Below are 24287 nucleotides of genomic sequence, written 5' to 3'. Positions count from 1 at the left end.
GAACGTCCTTCCGTTGTCTATCATGTAGCGAGTAAGCCAATTCTTGTAATACTGAAGAAAGTTAAAGGACATCCGATACGAAATGGGTTAAGCTTGTACAAATGTTCCGCATGTAGTTAACAGTCTTATTATATGTGTTTTATGTGAGGTGTTCCTACAAGTGAGTGTAAATAATACAAATTGCTAGTATCCAGCTGCATTAAGATCGAAGGAACCTATGACGTGAAAGGTATGTATAGACTGTTAAAGGGAGATAATTACAGACAAGTGCTACAGTACAAGGTTACAAAATAGGATTAAAAAAGAAGGAAAAGTAATCTAAGTAGAAAATATTTCAAACGAGCAAAGCGAAGTTGGTCTATATTTAATGAAGCTATAATAAAACGAAAGAACTGGATTCACGCAAACACACTCAACAACATAAATGGTTAAAGAACAGAAGAAGATGAGAGAATTTTCTCACATCAGATCATACACAGAGATTATATGAATGTACACATACTGTCTAATAAATAAAAACCAGTGTATTTACATTGCATAGCATACGAATCTTGACATTTTATATTAGGAAGTAAAAAGAAAAAAAGTTGAACACCGAGTTACACAGCATTTTAAGGATTTGTTATGCTACAATCGCTATAACAATTTACGGGAAACTGATCTCGGTCACTTTTCTGCCAACCCATAAGTGATAAGATGGAAAACCACGAGATCTATAAAGGGCCAATGCTTGTTTAATGCAACCAAACCTATTTATAACTGTAAACATGCAAATATTGTAATAAATTTTTTTCACACTAAACAGATCTACCGTGTACTCCAGTATAAGTATACCACTAAGGAATAATGTAAATGGAAGTGTGGATCCAATAAAAAAAGTTCATGTATGTTCATGCCGCTGAGCAGAAAACACTCGCCTCAGGATCAGTCTAAAAGACGTCCTGCAGATCCTGCGTTAGAGTCTAAGTCGAGCACTTTTTATCGATCAGTAAAGTAATTTGGTAGAATAATCTCACACCTCTTATCTATATTGAAATTCTATGAGTCTGTAGAAAAGCGTCATACACTTCTGGTTGTCAGGATGGCAGTCATACGTAGAGCTATCAGGTGGAACAGTCGAGTTATTAAAATACTCATGGCTTGCGAAACCTACGAGATATAGAAGAATAAGTAAATGGAGTAAATACAACACTCATTATTTTACCATGCTGAGATCGGGTGCCTCGAATGACCGAGTGGTCTAAAGCGCTCACCGTTATGGATCACTGCCATCTCACCTCTGTCTGCGTGGGTTCAAGTTTTAGGCTCGGCTAACATGGGTACGTGAGACAGCTTGCCAGTAGGTTCTCGTGGGTCGGTGATTCTTTCCGGAGTTTTCCAGGGTTCTTCCTCCACCAGTGATACTGGCCGCCATTTATAGCCTGTCTTGTGCTGGAAACGGCGTTACACCCTACAACAACAACAACAACAACCATGCTGAGATCATATTGCTTAACCAAATATATATTGTAAAATGCATCCTACTTCCAGCGGCCTAATTCCCAATATTGGTTCTCACTGCAATCATACTAGGATGCCACAGTGGCAGCTATAGTTTTTGAACTTGGTGACCTAGGTCGATCGAACTCGAAACGAAACACGCAGAATACTTGTCTTAGCTCTGGATTATATTCTTCCCTGGACAATGATTTTCAGGCTGAGTTGAAGTTGCAAATCGTCAATGCAATATTATGTTGAGAAAATCAGAGAGGAGATAGATCAAATAATTTACACTGCTAGTTCACCTAGTATGAAAGCACCATGACAAGCCTCAATAAACATTTCCAAATACGTGTTTCACTTAAAATCGTATTTAGTCAGATTGCAGTCATTTAATGCAATAAGAAAACGTCACGATATTTATTTGCATTAATTCTTCGAAAGAGTTTAAAAATAAAGAAAGCCAAAGTAGGATCTATGAAGCCATACAGTTTGTGCACATAGTCAATTGCTGAAACTAATGCAGACACTAAAGATGGTGTGTATTTGATGTTGCTTTAATGCGTTATAAACAGGGAAAAAGTAATTACGGAAAAGGGAGAGAACATTCAGTTGATGTTTTCAAAATGAATTCCACCAGTAGTTTCCAATCCTGCTGATGTGTTTGGTGTTGCTGGGCTCAATATAGTTTGAAACAAATTTTCAAGGCACACTCTAGTTGTGCAAGTTTGCTGAAAGGGATGTTTTTGTTTTCTAATTGTAGGTCTGCACTTGGGGCCAGCTCATTGAACAGGGAAAAAGGTTTGCAAAAATAGCATAAGCGAGTTTGCTCTGTAACACTGGAAAACATGTCCCTCATTCAATAAAACATGTCTTTCAACCATCGAAGTGCTAATTTCCGAAATGGGTTGTATAATAATTGTTTCGCAAGGCTGTTTGTTTATGATTTCTACTAAGGCTTGATTATATGTCTGGAAAAGATTTTTTGTTGGCTAAATCTTTACCACAAAGCTTAAAAGCTAAAATAATGGGTTGTAATTCAAGAAGAATACTGTTTGAAATTACTCAGCTCTGATCCCAAAGATCATAAAAATAATGTGTGCAAAGGACAGCCCCTTTACCAACCGAACCTGAAGCATACATGTACAAGGAGTTAGGTGAATCCCAATGATGTGACAGTAGCGAAGATTTACCTTTAGGCTGTTAGAAATGTGTCCCAAGGCTAAACTATTTCGCAATATCACTGTGCAAGATAAGTTGGAGAGTACCTATCTATGGACTGTAACTCTCAGAGGGTGATTATGTATCGAATCAAATATGATTTTATCAATTCATTTTACGTTTGCATTTTATCAGGTTGAATTCAACCGGGTAATCTGATCGAATCTAATTCGCATTGAATGAAGGTTATGGCTATGGATGTGTCAAAGTTTTGTTTTGCCACATGAATGCCACTGCCACTGGAACTATCCGAGCTTTCTCTGTGATTAGACACGAGAGGAATCCAAGACCAAAACTTTATCTAACCTAGGAGTCATACATGTTGCTGATAAACATTTGTTTGCTATCCATTACAGACATTTGCTAAAGGTCTAGCAACCTGAACGACTAACTATGGGTAAATACACTCTGTAATTAAACGGCATCTAGCAAACATACCTACAATAATTGGACAGAAAGGGACAAATAGGAATAATGCGAAAAACATTTTATACGTCTGTTTTGCCATAAAGCAACTATACTGCAGCTCTATCAATGAAATAGTATTATCTATATTTTTCCTATGAATTGATCATTGTTTGGGTGTGATTCTATTGTCAACAGAGATGTTCGATGGGTACAACAGGTGATGAATCATCCTGTATGTGGGCTTATTTTTGGCTAAACGTAATGGTGCAGAATTTAAATTACAGAACGGTTTTTAATCAAAAGTGTCGGCAAGTGTTACACTTCGAGTCCTATTCGTATTTTGCTGTAGTAACTCTTTTCGTCTGAGAAGATTTCAAGTTGTAAATTGCATGCAGATCAACTGTTCATTAGTAAAACGAAATTAAACACCATTTCGAAACCAGCAATGAGATACCCTTTTGCTTAAGGATCAAAATCTTGTACCCAATAATGGAATTATAACAAGTAAATAAACATATAGCGTCAGTGAGCTAAAAATGCTACCTGTGAATTGGAGTGACAGGAGAAAACATTGAACTACAGATCAAAAATGTCTGAGATCATTATTGAGTAGTTCGGACCCCCTGTGCAATGATAATAAAACTGGTATGATAGAAAAGATATAAAAAGCGCACACTATTAGTACGCCATCCAGAGCAAAGTTGAATCCCCCGCCTTTATATAAACTTTGATAACTGTAGAGTGGTACCGCTGTACTGGACACGTAGAGGAAAACTGCCAAGAGATATTGTGACATGAAATGACCATTTCAGTCATGAAGTGAAAGAAAAAAACACATTGACGTAATAGTTCCTACAAGGATGCAATCATTTTCAGGTTATGGACTCGAAAATGCCGTTATGAGAATAAGAAAAACTTGTCTGAAATGAATATAGTGTGTTGTTAGATCAAAATGGATACTTATTGATCTGACGTTCTTATATTTACCTGTAATTAGTTTGCCATCATATACGACAGTATCTGAGCGACTTATATAAATCGTACTGATCTTTGTGATCATCAACAGCATTGAATTTGTGAATGCGTGTTCTTGCTTCCTCACAATGTGTAATGTGAACTGATTATTATGATACCTATAGGATATGCATGTGATCCTCTTAGGCCGATAAATCAGCCATTCACCTATCGTCCATCAGTATCAACACATATTTGTGGCGTTGATTTATCGGACTTAGTGGTCCTCTCAGCTTCAAGTCTAAGAATGATGTTTGCAAGCTGTGCTTTCTTTCTGTACAACTTTAGCTACGAATGTTCGCCATACCGAGTTCTCTACGTCTAGTTAAATTGTGGCCACAACGTACAAATAACTGTACATTTCAGTACAACTTTATCTACGAATGTTCGCCATACCGAGTTCTCTACGTCTAATTAAATCGTGGCCACAACATACAAATACCTGTACATTTTAGTACAACTTTAGCTACGAATGTTCGCCATACCGAGTTCTCTACATCTAGTTAAATCGTGGCCACAACGTACATTTCAGCCTCCTTCTTCCCTGCATTGCGACAGACGGTTTTGATCACACGACGGGTATTTAAAACATTTAAGCTAATTGTGGTTTCTGCTCCTTTCGTCCGCTCCAAACCTTATTCGTTTCTTTTGAGTCGTGTCCAACAAGTAAATCCATGTTTCATCACACTTGACAGACAATCTCCATCAAACGTATCTGGTTAATGTTTCATATTTGGCAAATATCTTTTTGGAGCTTTGAACCAGAATATGTTTTTGATCAGCCGTCAATGAAACGATTTTTTTTTTATGTATTAAAGATAGCTGAAACATTCGTGACCGTAATAATAGAAATATCCTCCACTTTGTATCGAGCATCTTTATCAATTGCCTCCTTCACGGCGGTCACTTCCGGCTCATCAATAACAGACAACAGTCTTCCAGAACGTGGGTCATCTTCTTCGGATTCGCAACCCTCTTTGATACAATCGTCTGCATACCCAGCAATAACAGCTTCGGGATAATTATTTACGATTAATAAGAATATGTCTAGGCAAAAGAAGTTGGACCGGGATTATGTCGTATAGTAGAATTATTCATTCTTAATTAGGGTGTGATACTCAGAGAATAAAGAATTTAATTTAGTTGATGTCTAACATCAGTTTAACTGAAATTTAACATCGCTGAACCGACAACCACATAGTTACACGAACTGAATACTCCCTGTCTGGTTACATAACGAGTCACACAGCCTAACCTGAGACTGATAAGTAAAAACCTCATGTAGTGATGATGTTTACCTTTTCCAAGTAAATCTCTATCTTTGTTGATAAAAGTTGTCATATTCGATTCCTTGTAGCCAAATAGACAATATAACGTTCATTTCAATATTCACTAAAATTCACACTTTGTTCCTTTTAAACATGAATACAATCTTCAAACTTTCCTGTTCCTTTAATCCTACCAACGCATGGTGGGTCCTCTTGTGGGTTTCACTAAAGTTCAAAATAAAACAATAAATTGACGACGAGTACAAATTAAGTGGTCACTAACAAATGTATAATTACCCATCTAAACTCAATTCCTGTTTTACTCATCCAGCGCAAAAACCGGTGAGGAACGTCAGACATAGTTAATAAACAATGCATTTGTTTTAGCTACGTGACTTTCAACCATGTTTCTGTGCTAAAAATCTCAATTGACAATAACAAAACAAAACAAAATATGAAACAGAAATTAATTTGAATCTGGTCAACCAGATAAAATAATGAACAAGCCAAAATGTGAATGTCACATCCTTTACCTGGTTAACCAAAGAGTGCGTTGTGTGCACTATTTATTATAGATATATAATACTGATGCTTTATAAATCTTAATGTTTTTTATACATATTCCCACAGGTGTTATGCGTTGTAGTGTGAGGGAAGCCAATTTTTCTACAGATGATGTCTACCTTCCTCGTTTGTTTTCTTATCGGTAAGTAAAAACATCTGACAGGGATCTGTTTTCTCTTTCCTTTCTGACAACAATATATATATATATATATATATATATATATATATATATATATATATATATATATATATATATATATATGCATCAATATCATAATCCATTTTATGCACAAAACCGAAGTTGATATTTATTAATTTGAAGAGAGGATTGATACTTATATTCAAACCTCCTGCAAATTAAGTGCCAATAATCGATATGGCCAACGATGACTCGAGTTTGGAAAACTCATTGCTAGAATTGAAAACACGTGTTTCGAAGACACGGAGATCCAGAAAAATGCAGCGGCATTCAGAAAATTTAAAGTATTGATTTTTTTTAATATCATGGTGGCTGCATCCGTTTACTGTGGGAGCTGAATTAGTACCGTGAGTCCTATAAAGATAAACGCTACAGTGGTTCCATATATGCATTTACAATTAACTGGACAACTAATGAAAATCATGGTTCTCTTCGTGGATAGCAAGCGAAATGAATACATTTTATATACCTCGGAGTGACTTTCATTGGGATATTAAACACACTTTTAGATATGGCAACTGTTGCCATGAAATGGGATGTGGATGCGATCTGTAAAGTGTATAGATTTTAGTATGCCTGGAGGAGTGTTTTGTACATTGGTTAATATATGTGCAATCAGATATATACAATTTATACAATTTGCCACTTACAGAGTAAATATTGCCAGAAACGTGATATTTGCAAGTTGTGTTTTGAAACACTACGCCCCAGATATGATTACTTAGATCTCTTCCATCATGCTTAATAATAATGACCTCTCCTAATTTTGTGGCCCACCATTTCATTCAGTAAATGTTTTTGAATTTCATATATTGTATTTTAATTGGCTTATGCTTACGTTATGTTAGGTTTAAATTATATGTGTTCTGTGGGAATTTCAGGTTATTTTGTCATTTAAATCTCTTTTCTGTAATAATACATGTACATATAGATGGTCACCTTGATCTTTTACTCATTAATTACATAATAAGACAAGGCTGGTAATATATTTCAGCATTACACTGAAGAGAGATAAATGGAGATATTAAAAAGATGACTCTTAGTAGACAGCTTGATCTTAATATTTTTTTCTGATTATCTTAAATAAAGCTCAAATATTTAAATGTTGCCTGAAATACACCATAGCTCTTTAGGTGAACATGAACATGCAATATTATCTAATAGTCACTAATGTAATATCTGACAAGCAGAACTTTACATACTGTTTACTTATACATTCTACCACTTTTCATGGGTATGTCAAGTAAATAAAATGGTGGATATAGGACTCACGACAATAAAGATATGAAACAATGGGAACCCGTCTAGAAATGGGTGAAGATAAAATAGAGTATATATAGATTTGGCTGGCCAGGATTGGATGATAATGGAAGTAGGATTTTAGTAAAAAGACGCTATTTGAGAACATATCCTAGTTGCAACTGAAAGACACGGTGAAGTTCATTTATGATGGAATTTCAGACCTTTTACATACTTGAGTTTGGAAAACTCTTTATTAAAGTTAGCAACCGATTCTTTGGTGCGGAATGGAAAGCACGTATTTCAAAAGCATGTAGATTCAGCTGTCATCAAAGATGTATCCATACTGATAAATACCGATCTGATCATGAGCATTCAGATATTTAAAGTTACTGACTATTTAGTATCATGGTGTTTGCATAGGTTTGCTATGGGAGCTGATAAGTTAACGAGTCATTAAAGACACTTTCAACACATTTATGGCTTCATCATGCCTAGGAAATGGGAGTTTAGTTCCTTTCCCGAGGAACACCGAGGAACCGACCCTGGCTAGCCTGGGCCGGTATCAAACCCTCTACCAGATTAGCTACAGCGGCACCCCAATATATCAAAGGGTTCAATATAAACGTGAGTTGTCTATTGCAGAGTTTGTCATCGGTGGTGCAAAAGACGAAATGGTCAAAGTTAATGCTGTAATCAATGGACCCGCCATTTTGCCCTGCAAAGTGTCGATTCAAGGTGTTAATAATACGGTATGTTGTTTTTATGCGTCTTCCTTCGTCATTACTCTAACAGTTCGTGAACATGGAGTTTTTCTCTTTTTATGTTTGTTTTTTATTTATTTTTCTTCTTTATTTTGTTTTAGGGAGGGGAATTCTCATTTTCACAAACAAAAATGAAAATAAATATGAATGGAGTCTACAGAACACTATATCAATGACATCGTGTGCTAATTATTTTATTGCATGATATCCGTGAGATTCATTGGATGGCTCAGAGTTACATGATTTGTGATATTTCTTCATGTTACATGGTCATGCTTTATGTCGCGTGCTCATGATGTAATTGACATTTATGTGACTTGATAACCTTAAGTTCATAGGGGCATGCATTTATACAAATCTAAAGGAAAATAAATCGTCATTTTATTCTCTAAATTATATAACAAAACAATTACAGACATTTGTTTCTTGAATATGAAGCTTAACGAACCATTAAAACTACAATAGTTGTGTGTGTACGCGGAGAGAGAGAGAGAGAGAGAGAGAGAGAGAGAGAGAGAGAGAGATGGAGGGTGTGATTGAAACTGCCTGGATAACTCAGTTTTTCCAGCTTGCATATCATGCTTAAAACGGCAATACCATCCTGGCATTCATTCCCGTATACACAGTTTTCTCAACAATTTTCTCTTGTAGTTAAAGAACCAATGTTTTCGATCTATATGAACAGATGGCCTAATCCATTATAAAAAGGGGTGGATTAACTGATAATTGGTTTGAAGTACACTACAGATATCAAAATCAAGTCACTGATGTCTCCAGCAGGAAAGAAATAATTAACTACTAATTAGGATTGTTCTTTTCTTTTAAAGTTAATATTCAGAACACTTACCATATTTTCGGATTGTTCCAAATACTTGCATAGTACACCCTTTTTGATTCCGGTACGCGGTGATTCTGATCCAATACAGTGACACCTAATGGAATGCCTGTGAAAATTTCAACACTCCCCGCAAACCTTCTCTCTTCCTGAGCAATACATGGAAGAGGCAAAGCTACTTGTACAGTTTTGTTGATCTTTGTGTTTATGTACCCTGGATGAAACCGCTCCGGTGGCCTAGTGGCTAGAGCGTTCGCCTCGGATTACGGGTTCAAACCCCGGCCGAGTCATACCAAACACTTATAAAAATGGTACTAACAACTGTCTCGTTTGGTGCTCAGCATTAACAGGTTAGTGTCGGTGCCTCGGCATGTCATTGGAAGAACAATTAGCTCCCATTTCTTGTGATTATAATGTTAAATGCTGAATTTAAGATTCAAAAGCCTGGAAGCAGTCAAACAAAACAAACGGGGGCCAAGAGTGGCCGAGTGGTCTAAAGCGCTCTCCGTTACGGATCACTGCCATCTCACCTCTATCTGCGTGGGTTCGAGTCTCCGATTCGGCCAATGTGGGTATTTGAGAAAGCTTGCCACTAGCTTCTCGAGGGTCGGTGGTTCTTTCGGAGGATTTCCCGGGTTCTTCCTCCACCAATAATGCTGGCCGCCATGTATAGCTATCGTGTGCTGAAAAATGGCGTTAAACCCTACAACAACAACAACAACAAAATAAACACACAACATCATGACATTCACGGATCTTATTGAATAAACTACGATACAGTTTAGTGAAATAATGCTGATGTACATTTGGACAACTTTTATGTTGTCGTATAATATTTTTGATGTTATATAATAACATTACACGTGCAATATTTTAAATTTTACAGCTTTCTTGAGCTAAATATTGATAGGCATGTGTTTGTTTACCTTGGCATTCTCAACGTTATAACATTCTTGAACCGCATGCATCTTTAGGCCTAGAGCAAAGGCGAAATTTTACAATGGGTGGGGTAAACCTGCAGTGGTAATCCGTTAAGTTTTACGGATGTAGTCCATACATACTTAGAGATGACGTGCTCCCCTCCCCAGTGGTGTCACTAGGATTGGTGTCACCCAGTGAGGTAGCCCATGGTGTCACCCCTATGGACCTCCTACCTACACAAAAATTCAAACATTTTATAGGCAGTCATTTTGGTGTCACGCCATCTAATGATGGCACCCAGTGCGGTCCGCACCCCCGCATCCCCCAAGTGACGCAACTGCCCCTCCCTCCCTTGCCCCTATGTGTGAGCCTTCATGGCTTAGAGGTACTAGATAGGTGGATCTTGGCACTCGGCATTATGATACGGTCATAACATTCAGCATACCCCAGCAGATTAACATGTAATAAAATTATTACCTTATATACCCTAAATAAAACTTATTTGACGAAAGAATTAAAAATAAGAATACCCAAGGTGTCATGTTATGCTCTGCATACGATTGTTTATAAACAAAGCGCTCCTCCCGCACAAAACAACATCCCATGTTAGAGAAAATCTTGCCAAACTACAACGAGTCAGCCATGCTTTATTAACGTCAACCCCTCCAATTGGAAATAATTTCCAGTGATAATAAACAACACGGTAACTCCCGTCAATCTATATAATACAATCATGCCATATACTGGATCCTAAATTACCTAGTACCTAACACACACACATACACAAATACTCACCATTTTGTGGACGTGATAATACGATCCGTTTGGAGAGGTGATAATAACGAAAGACTTGATTTCACAATTCTTACCCAGTGTCCAAGTTTCCATTTAACAACACTGGTGCCGCCTTCAATTCCTTGGGCAAGGCACACAACTCCAATCGCCTCGGTACTAAATAACCTACTTGTGCTGCCGTGACGTAAATCACCAAATCCAACGAAACTCCAAATCAGATTTAAGAAAGAACAATTTGCTCTGCCCATGTGCTCTGTATACATTTTATATGATTTACTGACTGTAATAGGCTGGTGACTTGCATATTTTTTTATTTCATTCACATGCGCAACAAAATGAAATTACTTCGAATTGCAAACTAGATGCTCTCCACTTAATGGTAATATCATAAAGTTTCTTACCCTTCTCATAATTACCACCAGCTGATGGTGGTCATACGAAGGACGTATGATCAATAAGCGTAGTATCTAAAGAAATATTCATATTAAATGCAATTATCATCATTTTAATAAGTACAAAGTCAATCGGAACATCATATGTCTTCTTCCGTCTGTAAAGAAAATTGGACGTAATTCACCACCATTGAGAACTAAATTCGATACATGTTTTGTTAACAGATTTCAAAATGGCGGCAAAAGGAAACAAAATCACAATAGGAATATTTTTGGCCTTTTCTGTCGTAACATAAGTGGTGCACTCTGTCGGAGGCGAATCATCCGAACACATTTGTACACGATAGGAACAGCATTCGGCCGTATCAGTCAGATATTGAAATAACCTTAAAAGTAGTTATACTAGTAAACATCTAATTTCTGTTTTGTGATTCTCCTCTGGCTGGGTACACGCATATATTATAACAGCAAAGGCAGATAACGTTCCGATTGTGACTTTGTCTCCTTCCACCGCCATATGGACTAAAAAAAGCAATTAATTTTCCTATTTAGTCTCTACATTTGTTTATCAGTACTGAACTTTCCACTGTCTGCCAATCAATGATATGTTAATCTAAAATACGTTCAAAGATGACTTCAGGCTGAAGTTCTTGTGATACATTCAGCGGCATTTCTTTGAGAGGCTTGACCGTAAACAAGGCAATGTGCAATGAATCACAAATTTCACTTCCGGATCATCACAAAAAGCCTTATTACTCACTGTGCACTGTCGCCGAAACACATAAGGACAACCACACCATAAGCTCATATTCTAAAGAATTAACAATTACCTTTAAATTCATGCTAAGAATGCCTAAATCTAAGTCTTGTATCACCACCAAAAGGAGACAGAAAAAAAATGCTCAAAAAATAGATGGGACGAAATTCGTGTGCACTGAACCGGAACTAATAATTGTGATTTGATTCCATATTGTTACATTAAACAAAAATAGTTCAGAATATAGTTTTCAGTGGCGACTAATTATATCCTATTGTGCAATTCACACATTGACGGATAGCGAGCGATGTTCCGAGCCTATTCCTACAGCTACATCCGAGGTTATTTCTAGACTTTTCTGGAAATAGTCGAGTGATGTTCCGATCACCCCGAAATGTCAAGACGCTATAAATGTCAAGGAGCCTGTGTCTGGGATATCCAAATTTACATCGATCTCGTTTCACCACACTATATCGTGGGTTATTGATTCAGTCAGTAAGTGTCATGGTGTTACTTTAGAATATTACATTTCTGTTGATTTCTAACTAAATGTATAAGAATGTTCACTTCCTAAAGAAAGATAATTTCGAACTCGTGTCATATATCTTAGAATAGATCTGAACACTCAAATCGTTTTTGTAATTTCTGTTTTGCTAACAGGTGCACTGGTACAAGAACCCAAACACCCTCATAAGCATGGGAAAATACTCCTCCAATACGCGGATGAGTATCAGCCAACCGTACGAAGGACAATGGAACATCCATATAAAGCATGTACACGTGGGAGACGCTGGAGAATACACATGTAAAATTGGAAAACATGTCATGGCACAGGTCGATCTCGTGGTGAAAAGTTAGTATATATTTCCTTGTGTGTGTGTGTGTTTGTATGTACATATATGTATTTGACCCTCTGTTTTTGTGCGTGTGTGTGTGTGAGAGAGAGAGAGAGAGAGACTACCGTGGTCTCATGAGAGATGAGAAAGGCTCCTTGACATGCATAACGTCGTGACATTTAGGGCTGATTAGAACATCGCTCGACTATTTCCTAACAGTCTGGAAATAAGACATTCATAGTCGGGCAGCAAATTTATGTAGTCGAAAGTGAGCTTACATGTCCCGTATTGGGGAGGGGCTGGTATAGGTGCGGAACGTCATTGTTTAGGCGTTGCCTGAGCATTATTTTATTTTTATGAAAGGTGAGTTTGCTCCGTCTGCCTGCATGTTTGTGGCAATATGTTTGTGTAATTTGGCCGTGTGTAAACGTATATGTGCATGGTCTGTTGAAAATCATATCTACATGACAGAAAATGGAAATAAAACTTAGATACACTGTATGTATCATACTACAGTTATTTTCTGTCACAAAGTCTGAAGTGAGAAAAAATAACGAAAATTACGCTCATCCAGATGCATTTATGCATGTGTGGTAATTTCGTTTCTTTATCTTGCAGGTGCACCCATGATACAAGAGACGCATGATATTACGTTTGACGAAGGAGTCACAGGCACATTGTGGTGTAACGTGACTGGCTTCCCTACTCCGACTGTACGTTGGTACTGGAAATCGCCACACCAAGTGAGCGGAATAGAGCAAGGTGAGTAACCCTACCGAAAACTCCTGCAGTAAACAAAGACATGCATCTCCAAAATGAACATTCTTTAGTTTTAAGTTATTGGTGAACTGTGCTGGAAAACTGACTTCAATTTACTATTTGATTATTCAACAGGGTTACACACCTTTGTCGGACGTAGGGCTGAGATTTAATTGGGGAACTAACGAGTCCACTATACATGTTGTGCTGTCCCTGTAAACTAATACCCCAACCCCCTTAGGCCTTGGGGTTGGAAGGGGGAATTTGATATTCAAATTCCGCAGGTATAGTTATGCCTTTGCATATTCCTATTAGGTCTATATTTTACAGAATAGGAAACCAAAAGATTGTTTGCACTCGTGAAGGAGGAGCTTATGATAAACAAATTTCATTTAAAGAGATGCTCTCTGTAGATTTAAACCTGACAATAAATATTGCACTCTGGTAATTAATTATTATTTATATAATATATCTGTAGAACTATAAGGATAAACCAGTGATAGATGAAGTAAAGTTTCTGCTAGAAGTACATAAGTCAGTCGCATTGATCATATTTCCTAGTGTCCTAGATGAGACTATGAAAACTTTGACTGCTCTAAATCATATTTTGAAGCTAAAATATAAAAAATAAAAAAATAAAAAATTACCAATTCTGATTTTTAGCCTTTCGTAATCACCAAGGCCGGTTACTGTTCTTACGAAATCAAAATTAATAAGGGCAACTCCGCTTAACTCCAAATTTTTCCGAAGGACAAGTTAAGATCATAGACACTGATTGGCCAGGGTTTATCTTCACATCATGTTAAAGCTACCCAGCCTGCCCCTGATGTCCTCTTTGACCGGCTTCGGTCAACACAACAAAGTGGCTTTTTGGCAGCTGTACAACTACCCCATGGATTTCAACAAGTCATATGAAGTCATAGTCAGTGCCAGCTACATACGGAATAGGTTTATTTTGGCTTTAATGGGTTTAGCGCCAAATTTCAGCACATTCTACATGGAGGCCAGTATATTTGGTGGTAAAAGAACCCGGAAAGAACCACCGACCCACGGGACGCTACAGGCAAGCTTTCCCACATATCCACGTTGGTCTGGTGGAGACTCGAACTCACGCAAACATATGTGAGATGTGTGAGTGATCTGTAAAGGCAAGTGCCTTAGACCACTCTGCCACCCCATACCATGTGGGCCCCCAACCTTACTCTTGTCGTGGATCAGATATACAGGGAGCTCTCAGAAGGATACCGGCCCATTTCTCGCCTGTTTCTGCCTTGGATGATTCAACTGATATCATACACAAAGACTCTTGTTTTACACTACTCTTTCTGCTCATGAAGCCGAAATGCGCTGAAAATGCCAGAATCGTTTTAGACGTTAGGATCGAGTAAATACATTGGAAAAGAGATTCCTGGGTTTTTCCTCTGCTCATATATAACCTCCCTTTAACTTCCGAAACAGCTGCTGAAGGACGATGAGTGGGATGACTCAGATGCTACTAAGCTAATAGTAGAATACGCTCCAAAGAATGCGAAATGAACTATTACATTGTAGAACTGCTCGACGAACGGAATACGATAACGGACATAGGAAAAGGACATGATGCCAGCTCACCATGAGAGGGCTTACTTTTCACCTTCAGAAAGTATCCTAGGACCGGAAAAGCGAGCCTTGAACCTAGATGGGGTATGGGTCCCGGCAAGTGTCTGCTAGTAGTTTCATCGTGGAAGACCCATTGCAACAACATTCGTCAGGAGGACCTTGACGTTGCACATGCTGGTCAGTAGGCGCATTTTGGGGAGTAGTAATATCCCACACTAAGGGCGTCTTTAGGGATTTCCTTTTGTGTCTAGTCTGTGTAAGGAAAAACCCAGAATTCCGTGTACATTCTTTTGTGTGCTATAACGTTTAACATGTTTTCAAACGGGGGGGAGGGTATATTTCACACATAATTATTGTCACTGATAAATTGGTCAGAACCTCTACGTTACGACTAAACAATTAAAGGGAAAAGAACCCCTTAATATAAAGTTGTCTTTGCTAACAGGAAATACAATTTCCCAAATTAGCATGGCTTAGGATTGCAAGCCAAATATCAGTTCAGATCTAGTAGTTTTCCGAAAATTATTAAATAAATGAAGCTTCTAAATTCAGCAGCCCCCAAATTGTATATTTATCCATAGAGACCCTTTGATGGGGTGCAGATGGGATTTACGACGGTGCATTTTTCACATCGCCTTTATTACCGCTGGTTTGGAATTGGGGCCTATCATACCTCCTTTCTTCCTTTATTGCTTTGACACCTATATATGAAGGCTGAGGCAGCCTCTCCAGCACAGGGATTATCTCGGATTGCATGCAAATTTTTTAACGGGCACCGTCAGGTGAATACCAAAACACATGACAATATCCTCGTGCTAGCGGAGGCTTAGCATACTATTTTCTGAGACCACACATCTAGGGCTTTTAAGATGGACACATCTCTGTTGAGAAGTTCGGGATAATTATGGATGAACTTTAAAAAAAGTATCAAATGAAAACTTAAATTTGATCAGAGCGAATGCTGCTATGACAACGGATGAAAAGCCTGGGATGACTCATCCGGAGCTGTCGCGTGGAGGTCTGAGTTGCTTTCATTAAAAAGCGGAATAATGACCTGCAGTAGAAACCCGGTGCATTTATGATACACTGTCATCATATATAATTCCAAATGCAGATCTTTATGAATATTAGCATATTTCTTTGTTCGACAGAAGCCTCAGCGTGTCCTTGGGAAGGCCACTTATCTCCCTTTCCTCGGCATGCTATAACAGTATTTTAATATATTACTACGTGTGTAATATTTGCCAAGTCATCAGAGGCAGTGACTGGCATTTTGTCAAAAGCTTTAGCAGGATGAAATTCATGTCCATTCTCGCTCAACATTACCGTGGCAGCTTTGTCTGATAGTGACTAATTCGTTCGAACGGGAATAATTCGTACGAGAGTGACAGTCCATCCGAGTGAACGTTGACAAAAAAGTGGAGTATAAAGTCGCTTTTAAAATCAACGTCCTGATAAACACCAACGGGGCAAAACGGCAAGCAGAACAGAGGTAAATTTATTTTTCTGCACGTTTGTTACGTGCTATCTGAGATATTGCGGAGTCCCGAGTCCACTTTGAGGAAGCAGTGCAAGTAATTTTCTTTTCGTCTCTCCTGGAAGGAGCCCACTTAGAATGTTTAATTTGCTTTCCGAAGCCACGAGCGCCCAACCTGTCATCCAAACTGAGTGGTTTTAAAAAGAAAAAAACATATGTGGAAGAGCAGAAATTGAAATCCAGCCTCTCCCTCATGCCCACCACGTACCCACCTGCAAAACACGTGGTTTTTGTCCTTTGAAAAAAGTTGAAAAGCCTCAGAAAGGGATAGCGTCCTCTTTACATCACCCACGCGCAGAAACTGACGACGTAGGTGTTACCCTAGTTGAATTATCTATTAATACACTAACTCACTTTGTCAGTAGAATTAGGTTAAAGAATAAAGAAAACTGCACATAACACACACACACACTCACACACACAGAAAATTAGTTAGTCTTAATAGTTTAGTTATAAATGTTCCCAAAGGAAAAACGACATTGACATTGGCTTACAGAGTTAATAACCATCTTTTGCAGTATTATTTGTTTGCTTTCTAAATGTTACAAACCTTGGCCCCGATAGAATTATTTAAAGAGAGCGGCTCAAGAATAAAAACAGTACTCAATTTTTTAAGAAAAAGAATTGTTCTACCTGAGCAAAACTACCTGATTTCCCGCTCAATTTATCTCAAGTACAGACGATGATAAGTAAGGAACGTTGCCGATATTTACCCCCAATCTAGGTCTGTAGACTGTACATCATGTGTTTAGACGTTTATGTCGATTTTCAAAGTAATTGGTTAATAAAATCGTCTAGACATGTGAATACATACATTTTCTGTACTAATATATGCTTCTACATTGTTTACACAAAATCAACATGGCGCAGGGTGAAGTCATGCACAGAAATGACATTTTATTCGAATATTTACTAAATACATCATCACCGCTCCGGTGGCCTAGTGGATAGAGCGTCCGCCTCGGATGCTGGAGGTCGCGGGTTCGAACTCCGACCGAGTCATACCAAAGACTTACAAAAATGATACTAATAGCTGCCTCGCTTGGCGCTCAGCATTAAGAGGTTAGTGTTAGGACTGGTCGGCCTGGTGTCAGGATAATGTGACTGGGTGGGTTATCATGCAACATGTCTGCGGCATGATGCCCCAGTGCCAGACATCACTAGAGACCGTCACACTGCAGACATCGTAGCGATATGACTGAATTATTTTAAAGCTACATTAAAACTGTAACACACACACAAACACACACACACACTAAATACATCAAACAGTATGTACGCTTCTTCTGCGTGGTGTATATTCGCACTCAGTATAAATGGATACTATTTTCATATCCTTATTATCTAGAAATGGCTGTTGTTTACACATCCACTGTCAGTAGGAATGGTGATCTTTACGTATTAGCTGTCAGTAGAAATGAATATTATTTACATATCAGCACTCAGGAGAAATGGTTATTATTTACGTCTCATCACTGAGTAGAAATGGATATTATTCACATATCAGCACTCAGGAGAAATGGTTATTATTTACGTCTCATCATTTAGTAGAAATGGATATTATTTACATATCAGCACTCAGGAGAAATGGTTATTATTTACGTCTCATCATTTAGTAGAAATGGATACTATTTACATATCAGCACTCAGGAGAAATGGTTATTATTTACGTCTCATCATTTAGTAGAAATGGATATTATTTACATATCAGCACTCAGGAGAAATGGTTATTATTTACGTCTCATCATTTAGTAGAAATGGATATTATTCACATATCAGCACTCAGGAGAAATGGTTATTATTTACGTCTCATCATTTAGTAGAAATGGATATTATTCACATATCAGCACTCAGGAGAAATGGTTATTATTTACGTCTCATCATTTAGTAGAAATGGATACTATTTACATATCAGCACTCAGGAGAAATGGTTATTATTTACGTCTCATCATTTAGTAGAAATGGATATTATTCACATATCTGCACTCATGGTAGTATTTACATATCAACACCCAGCAGAAATGGGTCTTATTTACATACCGGCACACAGTGGAAATGGGTATTGTTTAGATATCAGCACTAAGTGGGTATTATTTACACATCAGCACTCAGTAGAAATGAGCATTGTTTACATATCAGCACTCAGTAGAAATGGGTATTGTTTACATATCAGCACTCAGTAGAAATGGGTATTATAAACATATCAGCACTCAGTAGCAATGGGTATTATTTACATATAAGCATTCAGTGAAAATGGGTATTATTTACATATCAGCACACTCGAGCAATTGGTATTATTTAGAAATTTATATTATTTACCATCAGCACTCAGTAGAAGTGAATACTATTTAAATTTCCACAATATGAACTAATGAGTAGTATGCGCATATCAGTACTCAGTGGAAATGGGTATTGTTTGCATATCCGCATTGAATAAAAATAAATATTATTTGCATATATCAGTCACACGGTACCCAAATAACATAATGGAGAAAAAGGGATATAAAGAAGAAAGTTAGGATCGTGGAAGGTATACAACGAGATATACAAAAATTTACCACTGTAATTCACATTAAAGATATTTCATGATACATTTCAATATTAGCTTTATAAATATTCAACTATTAAATGCAGCCAGAATTATAGGATTCATTTATATCAACATTATCTGGTAAATTAATTGTGACCTACATTTCACTGAATTATCAGAAATGAAAGAAGTATAACAGTGATGGAATAAAAACAGCTTTACCCTATTTGTGGGATTTGGGCAGACTGAGATAATGCTATGAGATATGACGGACTGGGACCATGCTGTGAGATATGACAGACTGAGACCATGCTGTGAGATATGACGGACTGGACTATGCTGTCGGAAATGACAGACTGAGACCATGCTGTGAGATATGACAGACTGATATGACAAACTGATACAATGCTGTATGATATGACAGACTGAGACAATAATGTGGGATATGAGATACTGAGACCATGCTGTCTGATATGTCGATGAAGATGAACTATATAGAAAGTATTTCAATTTAAGTCTGTAAACCATCATATCATGCATGTAGTTTATGTGTTATCTGTGAAATTACTTCAAAGTACTTTGTGTGTTATCTGTGCCATGGCTTCATGGTATTTTACATGTTATATGTGACATGACTCCATATTACTGTATGTGTTATCTGTGACATGGCTTCAAAATACTTTGTGTTATCTATGACATGGCTTCATAGTACTTTGTGCAATCTCTGACATGACTTCATATTACGCTATGTGTTATCTGCGACATGCTTTCATAGTATTTTATTTGTTATCAACAACATGACTTAATATTACTTTATGTGTTATCGATGACATGATATTGGATTTTATAAGACATGACTTCATAGTACTTTGTGTTATCTGTGACATGATACATAGTATTTTATTTGTTTTCAACGACATGGCTTAATATTACTTTATGTGTTATCGATGACATGATATTGAACTTTATGAGACATGACTTCATAGTACTTTGTGTTATCTGCGACGTGTTTTCATGGTTCGTAGTGCTTCATATTTAATCTCTGACATGACTTCGTAATACTTTGTGCAGGATTTGATGCATAAAATGGCAATCTCTCAGAAATTAATTGCCTATTAATTTGGAATATCTATGCTCCATTTTAGATTGTGCCTTATTTCTTTGTTACTCTAAATGTATCATGGGAATGTTTTTCACCAAATTATTACATTTATAAATCAATAACACCTTGAAAATAATAATCTGTAGCATTAAACAGAACAGCTATAATTTATGCAGATTAAATATTACTGGCCTGAACTTGCCCCCGAGGCAGTTCCAATACGCTGTAAATGGATTCATGACTTTTAATGGTACGATGGTAGAGTTAACATCCTCTTTTAAAACCTGTCAGAGGAACGGAACTATTTCTCTATTAAAATCAGTGTAAAATAAATCAAGAAGTTAAGTTTATTAGTCAGATGAAACTTTGGTGGTTGGAGGTTGGGTTCCTTTTTAATTGGTGATTAAACAATTACTGCCCTTGTCCCGTCAAAGGATTTGTAAGTGGTCAGTAGATTGGCCGGGTAATATATGTAAATACAGTGTGCACAATGAGGCCCCAGGTGAAGTATTATGATAATGACTATAGAAATAACAGTGAAACTTCATATCCATGTATACATTTTAGTCTTCCGAATCAATGCCTGCCACGCGAAGGATCAACATTGGCTGTTAATTTCTTCTTAGTCTTTATAGAAGAATTCCGAATATAATACTTAATGGAAAATAAGAGTTATTTTCTTGACGGAACAATTTCAAGCAAGTCAGGGGTGTGACAGTGAAATTTTCCTACAAATGCGGAAAGACGAGTGTTTTGAATGCATATTATCGATAAATATACGTCATTTAAACCATAATTTAGTATATGAAAAAGCTAAAGATGGGTTGTATCAATATTCGGGAAAATATGGTATCAAGAGTAGATAGGAAAATAGAAAAAAAGGATTATAAAATTTACAGGCACAGCAGTGTTATCTGAACCCGCTTCCTCGTGTAAAGTGCATACAATTTGTGCTTAACGTTCGGTTCAACCATCAATGTGAAATCTAAGATACATCTATATTTTCGTTTTATTCTCTTAAATTTTATTTATAAAATGTTTCTATTAGATAGTGGAGCGGAAGGAGCCAGACTTATACTTCATAATATCACACGCTACTATGACAACATATACGTATGCGTGGCCAAAAATAATGTTGGAACTAATCGCAGAGCGGTCCGAGTCCATGTGAAATGTAATTATTATTCCTTGCCAAGAACTCTCTCTCTCTCTCTCTCTCTCTCTCTCTCTCTCTTTTAAAACAGTATTGTTCAGTTTTAAGTATAACTAGAAATGTAAAACCTATTTGTTGCACTTGGTTCTTTCTCTATCGGGAGACATGCCTGCATCTTTAGACAAAAATATGTCCCCCCTACAACATGTGTATGTTTGTTTGTGTGTATATTTATTTATGCACTCTGATGAAAAATCTACCGCTGACTGAATTATGCTGGTAATAGAGAATGCACTACTTCTTTACTAAGGAAAGGCTTAATCAGTCAATAGCTTCTCGACTTTGTACGATGACTGAGAACATCGATCAGAACATCTCTCGGCCATTTCCGTCAGGTCGTGAAATAACCTCGGAAGTGGTTGTAGGAATGCACATCAACTTGATGTGTTTGGTGATTCGTATCTGGAGGAGTGCAACGCATGTGTTATGCTTATGGTAAAGGCCGAGATTACTAGTATTTCGATTGTGACTCTTTCTTCCATGTGAATGAAAGTAATTCAGAATATAGTTCTCAATGGTGACCAATTATATCCGAGATTAATTTCACGACCTAAAGGAAATGGCCGAGCGATGTTCCGATCGTGAGAACAGCTATCTGGTAAAGTAAATAGGATGACTATTAATAATGTCAAGCAACATCATCCGCACTGTGCCTAAATCATTTCTTAAAATTCCGAATTTTTCACGTTTTTGATAAGTTGGACCGGACGTTGAAGTTTTCCAAGACATAGTAAACGCCACAGGGGACCAGGAAGTGAAGTTGCACTGTGCGGTAGAGGCATATCCTATGGAAGGGGAGTTGGAATGGTTGTTTGAAAACAATAGCAAACCAATCCGTGCCAACCGGAAGTATGATCTGGTCACGGATAGAAATCTGGTGACGGACTTCCATACTCAGTTTCTGTCCATAGTCATCCGCAAAGGTCATCTAGGAGTCGGAGACTACGGCAAATATATATGTAGAACCAAGAATTTCACTAGATACAAAGAAAAGGTGGCCGTTATACAAAGTAAGCATAAAGATTGTTACAATGTCCAATATTTACGAAAATCAATTAATACTTATTATTCTCATTATGTTGATGAACTTATCCTAAAATAAACTTAAATGTTCATTGAGCAAGTACATTGATTAAATTCATTATCGTTTTCTTCGTGCTCCTGTTCATTATGTTTTGCATATCATTTTGTTCTTTTCTTCTTTCTTTTCTTCTCCGTCTTCTAAAATGTTGCTTTAGTCATTTTTGATCATTGTATAAACACTAAAACACTTTGAATGTTCTAAAATTTCTCTAGTAGCGCCTTTTGGGCTTTCACTTGCATTAATAATTTCTGTGGGGCAGAGGACCCTAGATGAGTTGTGAAATTATTTGGTCCAAGTGAAGGCAGTAGAATTTATGAAACGAGTTATATATATATATAAAAGTTTCAAATAAAGCGTCCCTATTTTTTCTTAATACACAAGAGTTAACTGCTTATGACTGGAGCTGTTGTTTGGTTACGATTTTGGATTAGGCCAACCATTTGTAACAAATATAAGTCTCAGTGCATGTCGTTATGACATATGTGGTGTTATAAGACCTAGCCTAAAGCATGACGTGTTTTCTACGAATCAGAAATCGTTTATACGAGTCAGAAATCATCTGCAGGAATATGATAAGACTGTACACATTGTATTTCCAGTTAGTAAGGCGTAATACCCAAGGCACCAGTCACAATCTTAAGCTATTTAATTTTATTCATTAAAAGATATCGAAAAGCTCTAATTTATTTTTCTGAGAGAACTGTGAGTAGTTTTTCTTTTTTTTTAAACTGAAAGAAAACAAGACCGTTGATGGGATTCGAAAGCAGTACATCTAAGATAATTACGGATTCACTCTATGAACCAATCTAACCTCAACACAAAATAAAGTATGGAAAATAAAGAGTTAACTATGAGAGCAGTATAAGCGTACATCCGCATGTTTGATATCCAGCAATGTCTCCAACACTGTGTATCAAAAAATTTAGTGAATCCAATATTTATCTTTAAAATAAATTAGTTTCAATATCTGCTTTTCCATAGCAACAATTTACTGAGGTATTCACTTGCGCTTTGTGCTAAATACAATTTTAAAGTCGACAAGTCTGGACTATAAACATGAAAACTGAGCAAACTGACTTATTTCATGCTTTATTTGAAATCAAATTAAAGTCGAAACCTACCTTTTTATGCCATATTCTGAGCAAAAAATATTTGCCAAATATACTAATACAGTTGTACTGTCGATCTTAAAATGTGTGAGTGTGTGTCTTATCAGTTAAGTTTGACAATGTCCTTTTTTGTTTTTGCATTGACATTCTCATCATCCGCTCACTTTCAGAGCCAATAGAAGACAAGGACAATGTGGATGCCATCACAGACAATAACGTTTGAAAGCAACACTTCAGTCGTCGACAGCTGATTGCTAATACTCATAACGAGGAAGAATATTTATTGTAGCACTTGTGTTTTGTCAGGAACAGCATGAAAATATGGCTTATTGTGACGCTTGAATAAACTTGTCCCATGCTGGTGTACTTTTTACCTTGAATTGCTAAGACAATGAACGATAATGCATGTTAAATGTATTATATCACTCAGTTAATTTTGTTTTGGTCATACGGTATCTCCAAAAAATATGCATTGTACTTTAATTTTTCAATCGACAAATGCCATTAAATTAAGAACATTCCTGTTAACTATAAGATATTTCAAATAAATCTTTCAAATGATCGAGTTTCTCCTGCTACTCTTTTTCTTTTCTTTCTACCTGCCCTAGACCTTATGCATATTTAAAGAACACGTAAAATAAACTCAGCACAACTCAGAATGA

The 24287-nt window shown here is 37.0% G+C and overlaps 1 protein-coding gene across 3 annotated transcripts; it reads left to right on the top strand.

The window, feature by feature from the left end:
* LOC149801405 (neurotrimin-like) lies at positions 1-24287 on the top strand. Of its 3 annotated transcripts, XM_089955495.1 has the most exons (9): positions 3-229; positions 2243-2280; positions 6021-6096; positions 8038-8144; positions 12517-12709; positions 13311-13454; positions 21268-21393; positions 22131-22442; positions 23796-24287. In XM_089955495.1, the coding sequence occupies exons 3-9, from the start codon at positions 6063-6065 to the stop codon at positions 23846-23848; spliced, it is 969 nt and encodes a 322-aa protein (XP_089811621.1). In that variant the 5' UTR covers positions 3-229; positions 2243-2280; positions 6021-6062; the 3' UTR covers positions 23849-24287. The 3 variants fall into 3 exon arrangements, with proteins under 3 accessions (XP_089811622.1, XP_089811621.1, XP_089811620.1); XM_089955494.1 differs by lacking the exon at positions 2243-2280; XM_089955496.1 differs by lacking the exons at positions 2243-2280; positions 21268-21393 and having other exon boundaries at positions 1-229.

Source organism: Sinohyriopsis cumingii, chromosome 4 (assembly GCF_028554795.1).
Source record: "Sinohyriopsis cumingii isolate HCF-2022 chromosome 4, ASM2855479v2, whole genome shotgun sequence".
Classification (NCBI taxonomy): Eukaryota; Metazoa; Mollusca; class Bivalvia; order Unionida; family Unionidae; genus Sinohyriopsis; species Sinohyriopsis cumingii.
This window is presented reverse-complemented; position numbering and strand designations above follow the sequence as displayed.